At 38.0% G+C, this 21,921-nt stretch overlaps 1 protein-coding gene across 1 annotated transcript in view; it reads left to right on the top strand.

Annotated features, from left to right (window-relative positions):
• Window positions 1–21,921, top strand: part of Naa35 (N-alpha-acetyltransferase 35) — a 55,775-nt gene that overhangs the window by 9,148 nt on the left and 24,706 nt on the right. The window contains exons 3-7 of the mRNA XM_083130907.1: window positions 7,394–7,542; window positions 7,965–8,188; window positions 11,895–12,075; window positions 16,939–17,143; window positions 20,562–20,743. Coding sequence (XP_082987033.1) covers window positions 7,394–7,542; window positions 7,965–8,188; window positions 11,895–12,075; window positions 16,939–17,143; window positions 20,562–20,743 — 941 coding nt within the window. The remainder of the gene's footprint in view (window positions 1–7,393; window positions 7,543–7,964; window positions 8,189–11,894; window positions 12,076–16,938; window positions 17,144–20,561; window positions 20,744–21,921) is intronic.

The raw sequence follows: 21,921 nt of genomic DNA, 5'->3' as shown, positions 1-21,921 counted from the left end.
TTCTCTACGGCTGTTACTTTTTGTAGTCCTGTAGATTCATATCTTTGTTTAACACATGATTTAACTGTGTCACACACGTCAGTGTATATTGATTTATAATACTCTTTTGGAGTGGAGAACTTGTGAGGTTTGGCAATATCAGGATTTTCAAGTCTCTTAGGAACGTGACGTTGCCGGGGCAATTCTGGATCATCAACGAGATTCTGGATTTGCCCTCTGTGCATTTCTGCCAGAACTACTCAAAACACATTCGTTTTTCTTGAAAGATGTCAGTCAAGTATTTTAGTTTTGGTTCCACTTCTGTAGCACCAATCCGTGGAGACTGAATCTTACAGTTTATCTCTTCTATTGGACCCATCACATGGCAGTAGAGGGAGAGGAAGAAAAATGTCTTGAAGTGAAGCATTGTCTCCAGGTATCCAGCACATTTTGATGCTGCATCAGTAGAATCTTCTTCAGAAAATTTCTCAAAAAAATTGAGAAGGTTTTCATAGTTCTTTAAGATCTGTTGGATACTGGAGGCTCTCAACATCCGCCGATGAGGGCAAAGTGGTCGCAGTCCAGTATGGCCAGTCTTCTCGTTCACATCAATAATATTCCTAAATATTTGCATTCTTTTAGGGGATCCCCTAACAGTCTTTAACAAGTCGTTGGCTAAATTCATTATGTCTCTGATACAGGAAAGGTGACGCAAGTTGTCCTCAACTGCCAAGTTCAAGCAATGAGCTGCACAATGTACATAAATAGCGTGTGGCTGCAGATCTGTAACTAACTTTTGCAGCCCTTTAAACCTTCCCCTCATACAAGAGGCACCATCGTAACACTGTCCCCTCAGATTCTGTATGGGCAAGTCCAGACGCACCAGAATGTCTTTTTACAACGTCAAAAAGAGTTTTGGCCTCAGTGTTCGGAATCTCGTAAAAGCCCATGAATTCCTCAAAAATATCAAAATTTTCATTCACAGTTCGAATGCAGAATGTTAATTGTTCACGGATGGATATGTCACAAGTTTCGTCAACCATAATAGCAAAATATTCCCGACTTTTAATATCTGCTACCATGGAGTACAAAACAGATCTCCCTAATATATCAATGATCTCGTTCTGAATGTCATGTGAGAGACATCTGTAGCCCGAACGTCCCACCCACTCCCCTAGTTCATGCACATCGTCTTTTCGTAAGTGCAGCAGCTGCTGAAAATTTGAACTTAGGTCTTCATTTCCACGGATTGCTAATCCCTGGCGACAAAGGAATCTCAACGTTGTGAAAATAGCCATAAGGGCCGAGCGTGCATTCTTCATGTCACTGTTCAACTGCTCGTTTAACTGTACTGCTACACTTGGTTTGGAGAAAGCCGCCAGCTTCATTAAACCTTCCTTATGGGCTTTGGTATTTTCATGTGCCCGAAATTTTTCAAGGGCCTTTTTCCAGTTACAAAACCCAACAGAAATAAAAACATCCTCCTTCTTAGTGCTAGATTGTAGTAGTCCATTGGCATCTGCTTCTTTGCATGTCTTGCAAAACACCTTGTCAATGGAGGCATCCCATTGCATCCAGGCAAATGACGCCATCCATGATTTTTGAAACGTCCTACCCTTACTAGTAAACATCTTCTTACCTGATTCTGAGCCGCTCGCAGTGGAGGTCGAAGCTGACAACGTGGGAAGAGCTGGGGAGGCTTCTGACTTCTTATCCTCAGGCAATACCAAGCGTGGCTTTTTCACAATATATTTATCCATCATGAAATTTTTCTGTTAACTCATAAGCAAGAAACACGTAAGAAGACCAACGCATGAAAATGCTCTGTGCGTTCTAAACTAGAGAACGATCAGTCAGTTGTGCCAGTACGTTCTCGTAGATATCATGCAATGCACAAAAGTCGGTCCTCAGTCGGCATGGGATGAATGGTGGAAGCGATTTTATTATTGAAACACTAGCTTTGCAACCGGCGGCATACTTTTTAGATTGAAACAATGAACCCCACCCCGCCTACTAAGTGTTGCGGTTCTCTGCCGATAAGCACAACAAATAGCGGCAAATTGTTTTTCATTCAAATGTGTTCGCCGTGCTTTAGCAATAATGCCTTTGATCATAGCCGTTTCCGCTTTCTCAATACAGACTTTTCATAGGCTTTGATTGCATACTTTACTACAAGCCAGTGTTAAATAAACTCAAAGACTAGAATTATTTTCCCCTTATTCTTTGGACTAGAGGAAGAGATTTCGAGGATAACTAAATATCGTACATATCAATATTGCCTGAAAGTCATGTTTATGACCTCAAATTGTTCAGAATTCACTAAACAACATACTGGTATAATTGTCATATCACCTCGTTATTTTGAAACTCTTTATAGTAAAAATGTTAACAATACTCATAATTATATACTTAGTATATAGTAATAAGTTATGTGTTTTGCTGTCTCCGGTCATAGCCCCCCCAAAGTTGATGGTTTAGCAGTCTCAGCCCTCTAAAGTTGATGGTCTAGAACATTTCAAATGTGTATTTAAAGTTAAGTTCATGTGGCACAAGTCAGAGTAAACTTTAGAAGAGAAGCAAAATAATACATTAGATCTTCTTAAGCAAAATTATTTTGGGGGGGCTCTGCCCCCACATCGTTAATATTGGGGGGCTCGAGCCCCTCCAAGCCCCATGGAGTCGGCGCCTATGGCATTGTTTAAATTGTAGACAATTACATGTATATTACTTTGAGATTGATTGAAATAACATTTTACACAAATGATGATAATATCTGACGTTGTTGCAGCAAGCTTATTGATAATTTCCTCAATTGGATCCACTTTTAAAATATCGGACTCACAGGATGGAATTAAGGTAGACATTAACATAGTCTGTTTTAATGGTTCTAATGACACTCATTTTGCGTTCTGCAGAGCAATTTGTCAACTTATTTTATATAATACCTGCAAATTTGGAAAGGTCGAAAACTGGACAACGACGCGGTATGGTTTAAGAAATCCATTCTTAACCCATTTCTGCTGATCCCATCTTCCCCATAGCGATTAACCACAAGAATGCAACGTTAAATAACTCAAGATGAATAATGTTTTCCATTGCAAAGCATCAGAAACACTTTACAATCAAATCATGTGAACAGGAAGGATATTATAAAAAAGTTTTAAAATTATTACCTGTCACTTTTCTCGTGGCTCATCTCATTAGGCTGATTTTCTTCACCTGGTCCTGAACCTGAAGCACTTTCATCGTTGCTGCAGTTTTGCCAAGGTCCACTTCGAAACCTAACGTCCACAATTTTGTACTTCGTGGGAAGATTATTGTTAGTTTTATGTACATGTTTAAGCTAACAGTGTTGTTTTCACTTATCCTGGCGATGAATTGTATTATCACAGCCCGCTACGACCTAAATACTTAAATCACAAGCCTCTCAATTGTAAAGTTCATCTGCTTTAGAAGCATCTTGGTGGAAGCAGACAAGTTGGACATCAGCGCCATTTGGTGACTAGCGGCAGAAATTGTAAGTTCTTGGAATAACATGCAAACTGGTTGAGTGCAGAGGCTGGTAGGATCGTAGCGGGCTATGGTATTACACATGTACTCCATACACCTGTGTTTGAACTGCCTTGTAGGACTTGTACGCATGACTGTTCTGTTCCTTTTCAATGTACATAGTCAACAAAAGCAAGCTTTTGACAACGAAAACTCACAGTATTTTACAATTATCCAGTCAGTCGTAGCACATGAACACAACAAGCGAACAGCGGCGGCAATTGGGTTACAAAACTAGGGGAGAAAGGTGCCCAAACTTAGGTGGGAGGGTGGGGGCAAGACAGTTTACTTTCTCTTGGTAGATTAGGTTTAGTATGCGCAGGGGCAAAAGTGGCCAATCGCCACCACTGAAATCGAAATAATTCAAGCCGAAATCATCCATAGTGTTCGAAGTTCCGAGCCGACTCGGAACTACCACAGAAAACACCAGTCATTGTTTACCACTGGCCAAGATGCTAACAATCTAAATGTGCATAACATTCGAAACTTTTCATTGCAGTTGAAATTAAAGGACTAAAGAGAAAAAACATGGTTCACTTTCATGTTTCCTAACATAAAATGTACACAACTGCCAAGTCTCACTGCCATTGTTAGTGTACTCAGCCTTATTTTTAACATTTTGTCTGCTTGACTAAAATTGTATGCAGTGGCGGTGATTGAGTTCCAAAACTAGGGGGGCAAGGACAGTTTACTTCCCCTTGGTAGATACGGTTTAGTATAGTGCACGAGGAAAATTTGCAAGAAGTTGGGGGAGGAGGCGAATGCCTTCACCCCCATAATCACCGCCATTGCTTGTATAAATGCGAACAGCACATCCCCCCATTTCCAAACAGATTCTAAAGGCACAAGCGGTGGTGTTTCATTTCATCCCCAGTGATCACCCACAGGCAGGTAAAAAAAACTGGACATAATAACCATAACTAAAAACCAATATGAAGTGAATCGAATGAAACGATCCCCCACCCCCATATATACAGGGAGGTTATTGCAGCATGACACCGCAAGAGCGTCGGCCGCTTGCCGGCCCAGTCATGCAACAGGTGCCGGCAAATTGCGTAACAGATAGCCCGTTACACAAACCGCTTGTTTTGTAATGTTTCCACTTTTCACAATTATAGTTACAATTACAACTTAAATAAGCACGTACCTTGCCGCAAGGATGCTGGAAAAGGTGTCCTCTAAAATACAAATATTTCTGGCACTTTATTTCTGCCCATATCGCTTCTGACAGCAATGACTCATCCAACATAAAGGATTCAATTTTTCATTCTTGTCTTGCCTTCGAATAAACAAAACCGTGACTCTTATTTTGCAGATAACACAAGATTAATCCTTTTGAACACTAGAGTCAGTGGCGTGCCCAAGATTTTCGAGGGGGGAGGTTACGTATACATTATTATGCAAAACGAAAGCGCAGATAAACGAATTATTTAACAGTGTCACTTAATTTTAACGTGTGAATATTTTTGAAGTAAAGTAGCGATCATACACTGTGTGCGTTTTTCTTTCTGAGAGCGCCATTTGAAATAAGCACTTTTCCCCTTTTGCTACTATGGGATAAACTGAATATAAAAGGCTATAACTGCTCAACAACTGCATCTTTTTAAGAAATTTAAATTCTAAATGTAAGAATGAACAAAAAGCAACATTTTATGTAAATTCCGACAATTGTGAGTCCAGGGGGAAACGGGGGCCAAATCCCAAAGTTCTATTTTCCCCGTAATTACGCAAAATTTCTGAACGTCGTAATTTCCATTTTTTTTTTTTTCAAAGTTGCGGCAGGAGCATTACATATCCTCATAGAGTAGTCTTTTGTTGTGCTTCCCTCAAAATTTGGTCCATCCAGTGTCTATAGAGCCGACGCTAGAAGCGAAATTCCTCAGATGTCGCAAGAGCGTCAGCGGCTTATCGGAGTAGTGGTAAGCCGCGAGAAGCCTCTCGATACTACGCGAATGCGACAGCTGTCGGCTACCAGTTGTTTAGACGTGTTCACTTCGGTTTGCGTTTATCAGTACTCGTGTTGTTTATACTGTGTTATTGAGTTGGTGTGCTAAAGTGCTAGTGCTTTATCGTGTGTTATTTGTTATTCATTCATTAGTTATGCCGCCAAACAAATATAGTCTTGAACAAAGAGTTTTTATGTACGATACTTACGTGAAAACGAACTCTTGCAGAAAAGTAGTCAGGCGATTCGCAAGAAAATTTCCTGGCAATCCTGTTCCGGACAGACATACTGTTTACAACCTCGTTAAAAGATTACGAGAGACAGGATCTCTTGAACCTAAGAAACGTGTTTCCAGACGACGTGTTCTTACGGAAGAAAAGCTAGACGAAATTGGTGAACGACTTGAACATACTCCAAAAAAATCCCTCCGTCGGCTTGCTCAGGAAACAGGCATTTCAAAATCCTCAGCACGAAATGCCACTAAATTACTTAGATTAAAACCCTACAAAATTACAGTGGTTCATGAATTGCAACCGCGCGATCACGCGACTAGAGTTTGATTCTGTAACTGGATGCTGGGTAATATTGTTGCTGGCAGAGTAAATCCAGAATTAATCATATTTTCAGACGAAGCTTGGTTCGAATTGAATGGCCGAGTTATTTCACAAAACAATCGCTATTGGAGCGCAGAAAAACCTGACCTTGTGCATGAAGTTCCGCTCCATCCTGCAAAAATTGGTGTGTGGTGTGGTTTGAATGCGCACAGAATAATAGGGCCTATTTTTTATGAAGGTACTATCAATGGTGAAAGGTATCGAAGAGACATACTACAACCTTTTTTTGAACAATTAACGGACATTGAATGCCAGCAGTCATTTTTTCAGCAGGACTCTGCTACTGCTCACACTGCTTATGAATCACTTAATTTTATTGCCGAGATTTTTGAGGACAGAATTATCAGTACTGAGTTGTGGCCCTCTCGTAGCCCCGATCTTACTCCTTGTGATTATTATTTATGGGGAACATTAAAAAACAAAGTGTATCAGAATAACCCGCGTACAATAGAGGATTTAAAAGAAAATATAAGAAGAGAAATTGCCAGAATCACACCTGAGGAGCTTATGGATGTTCAGAGGAATTTCATACGCAGATGCCGGAAATGTATTGGTGTTGAAGGAGGTCATTTTCAACATCATTTATAACACAGAAGGTTAGTGATCATCATTATTATTAGTTTTAAATATAATTTTACACTTTCGGTTTGCTTTATGCGCCGCGATGCTGTCTTCCCTTTCTGTCAACCGAGGATAAAGTAGAGATGTCTAAGAAAGATTAGATGTCTGAAATAAGGTTGTAATTGTAACTGTAATTGTGAAAAGTGGAAACATTACAAAACAAGCGGTTTCTGTTACGGACTATCTGTTACGCAATTTGGCGGCACCTGATGCATGACAAGGCCGGTAAGCGGCCGACGCTCTCGCGGTGTCTAAGAAAGATCACATGTCAAAAATAAAGTGCCAGAAATATTTGTATTTTAGAGGACACCTTTTCCAGCATCCTTACGACAAGGTACGTGCTTATTTAAGTTGTAATTGTAACTATAATTGTGAAAAGTGGAAACATTACAAAACAAGCGGTTTGTGTAACGGGCTATCTGTTACGCAATTTGCCGGCACCTGTTGCATGACTGGGCCGGCAAGCGGCCGACGCTCTTGCGGTGTCATGCTGCAATAACCTAATTGGTAGCTAAACTATAAAATTTTGTCCCCCCCCCAAAAAAAATTCCCATTACGCAGGCATGTCATGAATCCCCCCTGTGGGCACCCCTGGAGCCATTCACATTTTTGTGTTGTGTTTTCCTCATTTTTGCGCAAAGCGACTTGGAATTTCATGATCTTATTTTTGTCTTTCCTTATTCAGAACTTGAATTGGGAGAGTTACTGCATGATTCCATGTTTGGACTTTTTGAAGCAATGTCTGCAATAGAAATGATGGACCCTAAAATGGATGCTGGCATGATGTGCAACAGGGGAAGCAAGAAGGCACTTAGTTTTGATCAGGCTGTGCAGGTACAATGACTGTGAAATCCTTTCTAGTTGTATTCAAATTTTCATAATTTATAATTGGTAATATTGATTCCTTGAATTTCTGTGTGCATTTCATCCCCATAAATTATTTACATACAAGCATCATTTGTAAAGTGTTATTTTTATAACTATAAATTTGTATATACCCTGATGATGATAGCAGTGTAAGTGCTCAAAACTTTGGAAGCTAATGCTGATTTAACCTGGCTGGTGACCCGAGAACACTTGTTCATTTTCTGATGTCCATCCTTCAAATGAAATTAGCAGAAAATTTTAAAATTGGTGTTTGAATTTCTTTACTGTAAATATTAAGATTATATACAAAGTAACAGTTTACTTGGTTGTAAATTTCATATCTAATTTAATTTTCACTCTTTCCGTTAATCAAATATTCTTTCTTTCAGGCTGGAACTCTCAAATTGCAAGACCTAAGGTCTCCAGAGCAAATTGGAATAATTGACTGTACTTTAGCTTGCGTGGTGTCTTGGCTTGAAGGACATTCTCTTGCTCAAACTGTGTTTACAAATTTGTATTTGCATAAGCCTTACCAGATTGAGGATAGACCGATAAAGGCTTTTAGTATTTGCATACTAAAAGTTGTAGATATTATTAAGGACTTTGTGAACAGGTTTGTAGAAATCATACTATTTGCTGGATTTAGTTATTTGTAGATATATGACAATTACATATACAATGTGTGAGTAACTGTTGACTAGCATAACACCTGTCTGTGCATTCTTGTTATTACTTAGTCTTTGTTAGGTGTTATGCCTTCTGCTTTCAGGGACTTAGTGCTTCCGAAATATACAACGTTATTGACCATTTTATGCTAGGCTAATCATGATCACGAGATCTTAATCTGAATTGAGGGCCTCCCCAATGGCATAGTGGTCATCACCTTGTAATCAATGGGACCCAAGTTTGATACAGGCACATAGTGGTTTGGATCACACTTTAAACTGTAGGTCCAGTCTCAATTAGCTTATCTATGCATAAAGTATATTAAATAAACTTCAAGCTATCTATACAAAAGATGAAATTACCATCAAGTTGAAATAACATACACTTATTATGACAATTACTTTTGTCACCAGTCTTTTTTGTAGTTTATGTGAGTGTATTTTAGAATTTCGTAAATACTCTTAACAACTTTCTGTAGCCAGTTGTGCTTTTTGGCTTTTCTTGGATTTTTGGTTCTAGACGGCGAGTGTAGGAAAACAATACAGAGTTGTGGAATTTTGACACTAAGGGTGACTTTTACTTGTCCAGCAATAGGAAGAACGTCCAAGTTGCCGACCGAGGGGGAGTTCTTTCGCAACACGTGTGAGGACTGCTCTGTTTTTTCTTCGCCCCCAACCCCCCAAGTGGACAACGAGGCTGGAAGAAGGACCACTGTCCAGCATTTTTTCTAAGCTAACGGACTTCGAGGCGGTTGATTTTTGAAGTTTCAAGTTTTCCCTAAATACCCCTGGACTCCAGAGGACCAATACAGTTTAGCGTCATAACTAGACCGAACACCATCTCCGCGTCACTTTGCGCGAGATACAGAACTTTGCTTTAACTTTTTGACCACGTCGTGTTAATTGTTGTGAGTGTGTGATCACAGTGACAGTGCCAGGAATTGAGACCGTGTTAATTACGTGTTTCACGTGCTCCAGTTGTGTTTTTCCCTTTTTTGTAAGGAGGGACAGTGAATAAACATGGGCGGCTGAAAACTACGAGAGGGACGGGACCTTCGGGTTTCCGATTACTGCTGCCATGAAGCCAAGAGAAGAAGCCACAACGCTTGCTTAACTATGCGACGCCTTAAGTCAAGAGAACCGCACCACGACGCTTGCATAAAGGCGTCTGAGATGAAAGCCACGCCGCAACGACAACTCGCATTTCCAACCCAGATGAGAGACGACAGTACGACAAAGTCGACACCGGTGAGACGGATGCTACGCCGAGAAGAGGAGAAGAGATAGAGAGAAAGAGAGAGATGAAACGACGTCAACCCTTAGACGACCCAACGCCCTGTGTATCGCCGAACGGCCATTTAAGCCACAATCGGATGCAATGTCCCGAGCAGACAGATGGAAGCGAGGTGCTTTTTCCGCCCATCTTTGTCGCCGAGATGGAAAAAGGGAAGAAAAATTAATGTTACGTCGAAGTCGAAGAGACAGTTTTCGCTCGCCAGGAGGACAGACTGGCATGGCCACGAGTGTCGTCGGGACGCCGCAACAAGGACCGTTGACATCAGCGAGGACCACGCCGCCATTGAGTCGGTATAGTATCCTCCAGTTATCTCTTTATGTGTGAGAGTGAACATTTGTCCACCTACTTCGCCACTGGTTCGTCATAAGACAAAGTGAGATGAAATCGAACAATGTTGCCTGCAATTACTAATTATTTTGGCCAAACAAATCAAAAGTACTATAAATCTTCAAAAATTAAGAACCTATTTCGCTCACCCTTCGAAATTCTATAAATGTAAAAGACCTACGATTTGTTATTGTTTCTCCTATTCTCGCGCCGAGTATTTATATAATTAATTATTTGACTTTTACCGTGCTCTTTGATATATATATGTAGTAGAAAACTAGGTACTAAATAGTATAGCCGACTTAATCATTTTTAATATATCCTAGTTTATATTACTGTCGTTTTTAATATCAGCAATCGTGTACTTGTAATAAGTTAATTTCCTCTTGTCATTCCTTTAGTGTATGCTTATTCTTTTTGCATAGTAGTGCCTCAACAAGTGTAATGTCAATTATTATTTACTTTTGGAAACTATGACGCCTATACTGCTTTTCCGGATTCTCTGGAGTAGGGACGCGCAGAGGGGAAAGCTTGTGGGTGGGGCCAGACTAGGTGGGGAAGGGTGCGGATGAAAGTAACGAAGTGTTGTGCGGTGTAACGGCCATAAAGCAAAAAAGGCTTTCTCCTGCCAATTTCTTCTTTTATTCTTAACAATGACCAGTGTATTGTTTTACACAAATAACAAATAATATTGCACGTTTATTTGTCTTTTGATGCTACGAAGAACAGAAAAAAAATTAAAACAAATTTAAACATACATTTTCAAAAAACATGCAAATAACCACAAACTATGAAACATCATGTATCAAAATGTGTTTTAAACAAGTCTGAAAAACATGTTTCAAACACTTTGTTTTGAACATTTGTAAAAAACAAAGCCATGTGTTTTAAACTTTTCAAACAAGTTGTTCTCGAACACATGAGGCGCTCTCCTGAATGCAGAGTTCCCCTAGACTTGCGAGCTGACATGTTTACTACGGAACTACTGAACCGCGAATGAGCAGTCGAGTCGCCCCCTCCCGTGGATGCCCCTCCCCTCCGCGCGTTCATTGGACAAGGCGCACACCCTTCAACATGCGCACAGAACGCGTTCGCGTTCTCTTACTCCAGAGAATCCGGGAAAGGAATATAGCTAATCGCGTCTCATACGTGACAGAGCGCTGGCCGTGCGTATTTACATTGAAAGCAAGCCTAAGGGGCTAATAGAAATCCCAAATGTTCGAAGGTACACGGGAGATAAACCAAAGAGGCAGTTAGATATTTTATCATGTAATGGTATCTTGTGTTCACCCCTGCAGCGTGTGTGTGTGAGAGCATGATTGAATGAGTGTGAGGGGATATGTAATGTGTTATATTATCAATTGTTGTGTTTATTTTTACCGAATACACATATATATTCGTTATCCTACAGGTGTTCTTGATTCATTTATATATAGGTATAGATGTATATCCTTGTATGGTCGATATTTTTGGTTTTAGTCCTGAGTTTGAAGCATAGCTTGTCACCATTGACCAGAAGGGTTATAGTTTTCTATTATTACAACAATTATTATTATTTTTATTGCTATAAATGAGCAACGGCACCACTTTATGCACGACGTGGCTTACCGCCGGAGGTGTAAATAACCGACCCGGTGACACGAACCTGGAATTAAACCGTTACCTGGTGGTAGGATTCGTGTTTCCTTAACCGGAGACGCGAACCAAGGACCGACGACCATCCAATCGGGCGGCCGCGGAACCCTGAACCAACGGACCAGCGGTAGAGTTGTTTGGCACCTCGAACTGGGGACTTCGGTCTCCCGGACGAAGCGTCAAACCCTTTACATTATTTTAAATGGTATAATGTCTAATGTTAAACAAGTTCCTTTAACAACGATCCATATTTTTCATCAAAGACATTGGTAATGGAATAAATCTTACCTGTAGGTTAAAATGGATATTGATACTTAATAGAAACTGACTAAAAACCTTATAACTTGTGTTACCCCAGGAGTAACAGAGTTTATTTGCTAATGTGTAACTTACAGGGCTTCAGTGTATGAAGAAGAAGATTTTCAGCCAATGGCATATGGTTATCGTCTGGTGCCAGATGTTTCAGAATCTCGGGCTTTGGGCATGTTACGTGAAGTTGAAGAGGAACTACGTCGTAAACTGAAAAACACAAGAGCCAGAGCTGCTGAACAAAAGGACCCGGACACACAAAGAGAAGTAAGTGAGCATTTAGTTTGTGAGTGCATGCATGCACATGTATGTGTATATATATAAATCTCATATCAAAATTGGATGGGTGGGTATTAGTAAATATAGGTGGATAGACTGAATAAATTGATGTAGGTATTCATGAATGAATGATCTCGATTGAAGGGGTGACCGTCCGAGAAGGCACCCAAAAGTCAATCTCACTTACATGTAGTACACCCTTGTAACTACAGTCTTGCACACTGGCACCTGAACCCTATCCAGTATAACCCTCTATGGGGTCAAGATGACCCCACAGAGGAGACGATTTCGCAAATGTATTGAGCCAAATGGATGCAACTTTGAGCACTTATTGTAATTTGTATTTTTTGTTATTATTAGCGTAATAAAAGTTTTTGAAAAGTTAGTGATTTAGATTTATATATTTATATAGCAGTTTTTTTGGTGTTGTCCAAACTTTTTTGCACCCTGTATATCATCAATTCATCACAAGTAACTCAAGAAGCAGCAAAGTGATGAAGAATAAATCCAATTGAGATATAGATATGTACACTGTAAAAATTCTTGAAGCTTTCCTGCTTGCGAATAAAGAAGAAGTTTTCTCGGGCAGTCAACCAGGTAATTTCCGGATGTGGCTCCTAGCTTTCGAGAGCTAACGTCACTCTCATCTTCAGGGATTCAAAGTTCGGAACCCTATCCGTAAATTACCTGGTTGATTGCCCAAGGAAACTTCTTCTTTATTCATGTGTACTGTAGTTTTCATGATGGATGCGGCAAACACTGTTTTAATATTGCAGATCAGATGCCGTATCCTCAGTTAATGTAGGCAGCATGGTTTCGAAATTAATCAGAATAAGAACATCCCATTTGCAGCACAGAAACATGAAGCTTTACATATGCAATATTGTAGTTTGTTTGCTACCACATTTGGCATAGGAAAAAATCCTCACATTGCTCTATCCTTAAATGATACACATTTTTGTATATTTGCAGTGTAATTTTGATTGCCAGTTTAGAGGAGTTCAAACAACACTTTATCCTTTTTATGATCTTCAACCTTTTTTATAACAGATTCAATCTATTGTTTTTTTTTAATGAAATTTATGCAACTTGCTTTATGGATAAGAAATTAAGTCATAGGCAGTTAAGCCACGTGCCAGGTCAAGTTTGTAGCAGGTTTTATGTATTAATCCACGTGAGTACGGTGCTCAGAATCATCCATGCCAGTCTTACCTGAACCGCCGAGCTCTTCGTCTTCGTCAGACAATGAGAGAATCGGCAGTGTTGCCAACCCATCAACACATCAAAACCCGTACATGCATGTCAAGCGGAATGTATTTCTACTTCTTTAGTCTCCTAAACCACACAATTTTTAATTTTTAATCACTTTGTGTGCATAAACTGTGTAATAAATGTGTTATTGTTCAATCGTGAAATATCTTTGAAACATGAGGGTGCGTGTGCAGGGGAGAATTAGGTTGTATCGAGCAATCAAAAAGGAAGAAAGTAAAATTAACGACATGCGTCTCTTGAATTTATGATAAGTTATTGCTTTTGGTTTACAAAGATTAAATTTATTAAAAAGTTTGTTGCACCATTTGCAAGCATCCATTCCTTATAAGACATATAAACTTGAAGTTTATATACCACAAAAAACAGCGTGATTTGTTATTGATCGTGTTATACAATGTACCAGTTAACGACAAGTATGTTACGTAAAATAACTTGTTGAAAATCTGGAATGTGCAGTACAATTTTGTATTCAAAATTAAACCTATTTTTTGCTAGAGAAGGGCATGCACTTCTCACAAAACTATGCCATTTGTGCTACGGATTCCTTACAATACCAGAAGTTACTGTTTGCGCGATAATATTAAGGGGGTGCTAGGCAAGGATAATGATATTTCATACATCAAGCACGGGTGTTGTTTGAGAGTGTTCCTTCATCAATTTTTGATATCATCACTCATCCTCATCTTCGCGATTAGCCAAAAGTATCAAAAAAGCTAAGGAAAATAAATAAAAAAAATGTTAAAAATAACTTTTTGTGAGGAAAAAGGGTTCCGGTATTCTCCATAACACAACGTGTTATGTTCATAAATGATCGTGCATCCTACACACATGCACGCCCGCATTGTCACGTACACAAACTGCGTTGCTTGTCTTTGAAATAAAGGACCATAGATGGCAGCATGCAAGAGGAACAACGGTTATAAAAGATGCTGCATAAATACGTTTGGAAAGTGGGTAAGAGATGGCACCACCCAGGAGAACTTATACGATTGTAAATAGAGACAACGGAAAGAGTAGATGTGATGAAATAACGATTGTATATATTAATACTAAGTATAAGGAAATAAATAAACAAGTTTAAAATAATAACAGGATATAAATAAGGAGAAAAGCTAAGGAAATTCAGTAATGACATAAGCGATTAATATACAAAATTAAAGAAGTCGAATTGCAATTTCGATTTTGTGTCATAACCGTAAACTACAGGAAAATAATTCTATCATGCAAGCAATGCGTACATACAAGAAAAACGATTTTGTGTCTATTACAGTTCCCACGAACTGAGAGTTTCGTGCGGCTTTTGGGTTGTTTTCCCCAGGTGTAGCGCCATTTCTAGGCAGCACCCAAGCACATTTGGAGGCGCATACATTGTAGCTCCAAGTCAAGGTTAGCGCCGGCCAGGTGGCGATCTTTAACTAACCCCTTTCTCTTTGTTTGTCTGGAGACCGGTGTTATTAATATTTCCATCAATTTGAAAAGATCGATAAAGAAAAGAAAGAAGAAAAAGTACACAATATGAAGCAGCCGTAGCAATTATAAGAAGAAGAATCATTATTAATTATAAGAAGAAACCTTATTAATTGCAAGAAGAAGGTAATTTAATCATAAGAAGAAGATGCCATATTAATCATAAGAAGAAGATGCCATATTGATTATAAGAAGAAGAGGCTATAAGAAGAAGATGCCATATTAATTATAAGAAGAAGATGCCATACTGATTATAAGAAGAAGAGGCCATAAGAAGAAGATGCCATCTTGATTATAAGAAGAAGAAGCCCGAAGAAGATTGGTTAGAATTAATAAAAAATAAAAATAGAAGAAAATTACTGTATGAAAAGACTTCAAAGTTATTTAATATTTGCACATAATTAATCAAGAATATAGTACGAATTGTACCCTCAGTAGTGGGTTAAATCTGTTGTTTCTTTCCATATATTTGTAACGTTAGTAACCCTGATCTGTGCCCAGAGGTATCTCATTGTCTCTCTCCTGTTCTAAGCTGGTAGGTGTTTACGCGAGGGACGTTTCAGCATGCACACACATTTCTTTTGTTAAAAATGTTATTAATCAATTTTATTCTCAATTTTAAAACTCGCTACGACGCCAGAGGTCCTGAATTCTAATCCCGGCCTGGGCATGAATGTGTGTGAGTGTCCATTAATTTCATCATATCGTTACTCATCCCAATCTTCGTAATTAGCCAAAAAGTGGCATAAAAGCGAAGTAAAATAAAGCACATATAAATTTTGAAAAGGAGCCTCATTGAAGCAAAATATTATGTTTGGTTCAAAGTGGGTTCATTCATTCACGGAACTGTAAACAAGCATCTTCCACAAAGCCTTCGTTGCTGCCAATGTGTGTAACAATAAGCCTCCCCCCCTCACTTTCCCAGTCTGCTGCTTTAATCCAGTGCTCAGCCCTTCAACAAAAGCCTGGCGGTGGTTTCGCACAGTGGTATCCTCCCATGCTTTATTCAAAGTGTGTCCCGCTGTGACCCATGTCTCGTCCAAATAATAAATATGTTTTTTTGTTGGTTTTTTCCCCCGCGGCGATAACTTTTAATAGCACTGAGATACTTGTGTCGCCAAACAACAATATCTTCACTCTCCAGCAACACAGGCGATCGTTTCCTCCTACTAAACTCAAAACCCAAATCATTCAACACCCGGCACACAGTTCGAGCACTCATTGGTGGTAAATCACTCTCACTTCTTATTGCCTGCACCAGTTTTTTTTAGGTTCGAAGTTCATTGCGAAGGTAAAACTGGTGTACTTTCTGGCAAATAAGTCGCTTGGAGAAATCATCCAACACCACCATTAATGAACGATTTCCTTTAGCAAGGGGCCTCTTCTTGCCTGGTGTTTCCATATTACCTGTTTTAAAAAAAAAAACACTCTTCGCCGCGTACATGGAATGTTCACTGACACCTGTCAACACCGATGTCATGCTCATCACCTCACGTCCTGTCTTATCCGGATATTGTTGCCTTAAGGATGAATATACATTTAAAACAACTTGTTTGGCTTGACTTTGGAGAGCTTTCCCTCTTGAATGCTGCCTAAAATAACATTCGGGCGAAACCGCGTGCTCAACAGAAGTCCTCGATTCAGCCATTCTCGTTGCTGTGCAGCTCGATTAGCAATGAATCATGATAAATGTGGGGTTAAAATAGTACGGTCTGCAACACTGGTGTCAGACGGATTGATCATTCCACGCGTACTGCAACCGTATTCAAGTCCACCTCGACTAACTCTTGAGTTTAAGTGATCATTGACCGCTATCGACAACCTAGTTGGTGATCTGCGGTTCCAAGTTCGTCTGCTCAGTGATTGCAACCGATCAGGTACATATCTGCTAATGTATATATTATTTTGTCTACATATTACAAATGTATTAACTGTTTCCTTGCAAGTATGCAGTTATGTCGGAATAGAACCCATCTCAATGGAACTATATTCTTTGCACACGTTTGGATCTACATGTGCGAAAAGTTGCTGCAAAGTTGACCTGGCGCTCGGCTTAGTGGATGATTATTTTTATTGCCATTTTCTTACGCATTTAATGCTATTGTCTTTCAGCATGAAGATCTCCTGGCATTATATTCTCGAATAAAGTTTACAAGAATGTTTTACCAAGCTCTAATCAGTTTGGGCAAAAGAGAACAGCCAGCATTAAATGAATGTCAAAGATTTATAGCTGGGTGCCTTGAAGTTCTTTTGATTTTGCAAAAAACTGTACGAAAAGGAATTCAACCAGAAACTCATCCTGACCAAGGGCCAAAAAGTAAGTGCAAAGTTCTTTCTAAGGTGGTTGTAGTTAATAGTTACCGTAATTCAGTGTTTTCTCTTTGGTTTAATAACTTGCTAACATGATCTGTATGTCCAATTCTTCTGTTATTGCTGTAAAAAGTAAAGTAAAGTGTTCCCCTGTGCTTAGCACCATGCCATGAAGGCGTATAGGGGGTGTGGGGGTAACTCTGCTAATTTAGAGTCTTGTCTTGTCAGTTTAAATCTGGAAAACTGGAAAAGTTGGGGAAATTTGCTCTTCTTCTGAAAAACCAACAACAAAAAAATGAAAACATTTTTGTTAATAGGAGATTCATTCAATTTCAAATCAGGCAGGTAATGTGCAAATGTGTACAATAACCATCACATACTTCACTGATAGGGTTTACAGACAAATATCAAAAGCTAAAATATTGAAAATTTTGTAGACATTTTATGTTGTATGTGCATGTTAATGATTTTTCTTAAATTGTTTTTTTATATAAAAGTTGAAATCGTATTCACAAAATTTACTTTGTTCAAAGGAGTTTTCAGTTTCATTTTTGCATCTATGTTTGTGTATTTCATCCTTATTGTTACCACTAATAGTTGCTTTGTATCGGATTCATTATTGATAATGTTTCTACCGAACTTAGATATAGATATGGAAATGAAATTATGCATGGGCTGTTGGTTATAATTGAAATATTGCATAAAAATAAATATATATACCAGAAGTATAAACAAATTACCTTGTGTCATACATAGGGTATTGTGTAAACTTATGATATGACCCTAAATTCCAGATATCTTTTTCCACACCAATAACTGACCCTTCACAGAAATCTTGTGGAAAATTGTATTAATTTTAAGTTTTCTTACTATTTTGCTGATTTTCACGTATGTTTCTGAGTCAGAAATAGCATATCACATGAAGTATAATTTTGATTGATGTTTTGTGGAGTTGTTAATTGGGACTAATTTTAATGTTCCAGCCTGTTTTTTTGTGACTATTAACAAATAAGGTATGAGTTATTGTTTTTAATATAAATGTGCTACATGTCCTTTGTAATTTCAATAGTAGTTTTGCAAAATTTGTTTTCCATACGAATATATGGCCCTATGAAAAATACCACCAAATTGAATGTGGTGTAATTTGGTGGTATCAAATGCTGTTAGTATTTGTAAGAATATCTACGAAAATGTAGATTGCTTTTCTTGTATTCTTATAGGATATGACGATAAAATGTTGTCACGTCATGTTAAACATTCTGAGATGTATAATTCAATTTGCAGGAGTTAAACCCATGCATCTGGAACTCACAGGCACTGGTGGATCAATTTGTATGTTCCTGTGTAAAGGTGACTGTGCTGAAATGAAACAAGGCATTATTTATGCTGCGTTTCTATTATTGTTTATTCAAGGTTTACATAAGATTCTGTTGCACAGTCTGTGTCTGTCACACTGCACATTTTATTTTCTGCAGATGCATGGAGTAAGGATGGTTTCAGGTGAAATTTGGATCCTCATAAATTATATTTTCTTCACTTGTTAGAATTTTGTCTGGTGTAAAAACTGGAAGTGTTTAAACCCAACTGACCTGTGTACCTCATTTGTTTTAGTTTTCTTATTTACAAAGTTGCACTCAGAAGTGTTTTTTCCCCCTATTTGCTTACGTACACACAGTCATTTTTTTCTTTTTTTAGGTAAAGAAGTCTTGTTCTTCATGAAAATACCTGACTTGCATTCTATGGGTCCCTTCTCATTTCGGTACCACTGTCTACAAATTGGCATTTAACAAAAGGGACATACACACCAATACTGTATAGAACAGATTATTTTTTAATTTGAAACTACATTTTTCTATGAGTAAAGTTCAGTGGATAAACTTATTACCGCACTAGTGACAGAATGCAGAAATACAATGAAAATACCATGAGCCACCAAATTGCCCAAATTACCCCATAGCGGTGGTATCATGATCTTCCTAAAAAATTCCACTTAGTCTTAAAAGGGATGTTCATTGTGAAGGTTGGCAATCCTGGGACATATATTTCAGTGCATGTACTTTTCTTTGGTATTCATTGATTTTAAATATGTATTATTGGTATGGAGATAATTGTAATATTTTGATAATTACCACCAATTTACCCCACATGTTGTATCATTTCTTGATAATGATCATATTATCACAAGGCATCAGCAACTCCGCAAGTCACCAAGCATGTTGACTGTCAGTTTACAATCTCTCTATCCAATGTTATGCATTTGGACTTGGTCCTATACATGAACGTTGCTTTGTGTCACTTCATCAGTAACAAGAATAAGATAATTACAACTCTAACACAAAGCATAAAACATATTTTTCGAGTGAGTGAGTTTTGTGAATTAAGCCCACTTTATGCACAGTAAGGCTAATCGGAACTGGACCAGCAGTTTAAAGTGGGATCTGAACCACTATGTGCCTCCAATGGATATCAAACTCTGGACCCCTTGATTATAACATTACCACTATGCCATCGGGAGACCCTATCTTTTTAATGAGATGCCAAACTTTTCTCACCACATTTGTGTGTATGTCTAAACAAGAGGCTTTAGTTCTGTTTTGTGTTGGTTTATTTTAAATCCACTTATGCTCGGATAGTTTAATCTGGAGTAGACCTACAGTTTAAAGTGGGATCCAAATCACTATGCAATGTTCCTCTACCAGGATGAAACCCAGGACACATTGATTACAATGTGACGGTGTTACCACTAAGTTATCTGCAAGATCATAGGAGGCTGCAGTGTATGATTCTGTAAACTTGATATATGCAAAAATTGTTTAAATGATTTTTATCAGTTTCATCTATTAATCTTCCAGTTTGTGTCATATGAACAATCTCATCATCATAGAATTGTGAAATCAGAGTAAATTCCAAGCCACTATTTGCTGTTTTATGAAAAGAATGATATAATTGATTATTATTTTTGCCATTTTCAATTGAAAATGGCCATCTGTTGATTTATTCTGTAAAGGAATTCAAACTGTTTGATATCTAGTCATTGCAATCAAATAAAATTCAAATATTTATTCTAACAATGTTCTCAAATGTGTGGTTTGACATTTGGTGTGATCATGCCTCTTTTTAATCTATTTCCTTTTATTTTAACATATCAAATCTGTACTTTCAGCATTTTTCATTGTATAATTTTATCAGTTTACACCTATTTTACTGCCTGATAGTAAAACCATTTTTCTTTTCAGATTGCAGTTTTATGATAATTTTTTTTTCGTTGGCAAGAACTCTAATGTCATTTGACTTAAATTACATTGGAATACACTTTTTCCTGATTTCTTTGTTAATTTTGTTTGTCATCATGACGTGATCGGAAGATGTAGATAACATGTATTAGTGTTCATTATGTTGAAATATTTTTATTGGTTTCCTTGTAGGTGACCACCCAACAATCATGGGCTTCGATCCACTTGTTAATCAACGATTATTGCCTCCAACTTTCCCTCGGTATACAAAGATAAAGTCAAGGGAGGAAGCATTGGAGTATTTTGAGGAGCTGCTTAATCGACTGAAGGTTGTTTGCAAGATAACCAGCTGTACTTCATTCCACAGTGCTTTGGTAAGTATCGTTGATAGTTGTAAGTCCTTTATGAATATCAAGGAGTACAAGTGTATATTGGTAGCAGCATTAACAAATACAGTAGCACTTTGTATATTTCAGTCATGTGTATCTAAAATGTCTGGAAGAAGTGGAAGAGGCCTATGTATTTCTCCCTGGAAAGTAGAAAAGGAATGGCAGGCCAAAATTACATACTTTGTACATATAATTAAATTTTGAGGGTCAATACGAAGGATAGCATCATTTAAGGGGAGAGGGGGTTTCTTTGCTTGCCCATTCCCACAAAAAGATCATGCCATTGCCTTGTTCCTTTTGAATGTAAAATTAATAATAATTTGTGAATATTTTTAAGTAGGTTTGCTGTGCAGGATGTGGTAAATTCCCTGAGTCGCTATTTTAATTGATGCAGAGATGATGATTTCTGCTTATGTCTAAGCTGTTGTCTAATTTAATTAAGATTTCTATCAGCCTCTTAATAATGAGCATCCTATCCTAATTATCATCACAATTAAGCCAAAGAAGTAGAAGGGCCAATTATATGAATGAATACAAGCAAACAATATACTTAATCTATCAGTGGGGTATGAAACTAACGAATGTTGTGGACATTGCAAACTGACATGATTCTAGAATAATGGAGCAGCATCATTACTTGTTTGTAATAGCCTCACTACTAACAGCACAGCATATTTTCTTATGCTAAAGCTCTATTATTTTTATCCTTGAATTTTTCTTGTAATAAAGTTGTATAAAATGATATTACTCGTGTAGATTCAGGGTGTAACAGGCTGGGCGAGTCATTCCTTTCTGAGTGCACATGCAAGAAGAATTTGTGAATAACTTTGCTTTATAAGATTGCCTTGATAGGTGTTTCCTTAGAAAAAAGAAACTTTACATTTAGAAATATTTTACATCAACATTTATAATAACATTTATATTCATAAAATGTAACAATGAAATGGTAAAATTTTACATTGAGTTACAGACCTGTAAAAGTTCCTTTTTCTCTTGTTTCCATTTTTACACTTTATGCATCGTACAGTGGAAACCCAATTTTACATTCCCGGATTTTACATTTTTCTGCATTATACATTCAATCTTGATGGTCCTAACACAGCAAAATGTTACAAAATTTTCCTCTATTTTACATTTTCCCACATTTTAAGTTTTTTCAGCGT

Source organism: Lepisma saccharinum, chromosome 11, assembly GCF_977018435.1.
Source record: "Lepisma saccharinum chromosome 11, izLepSacc3.1, whole genome shotgun sequence".
Taxonomy (NCBI): Eukaryota; Metazoa; Arthropoda; class Insecta; order Zygentoma; family Lepismatidae; genus Lepisma; species Lepisma saccharinum.
This window is presented reverse-complemented; position numbering and strand designations above follow the sequence as displayed.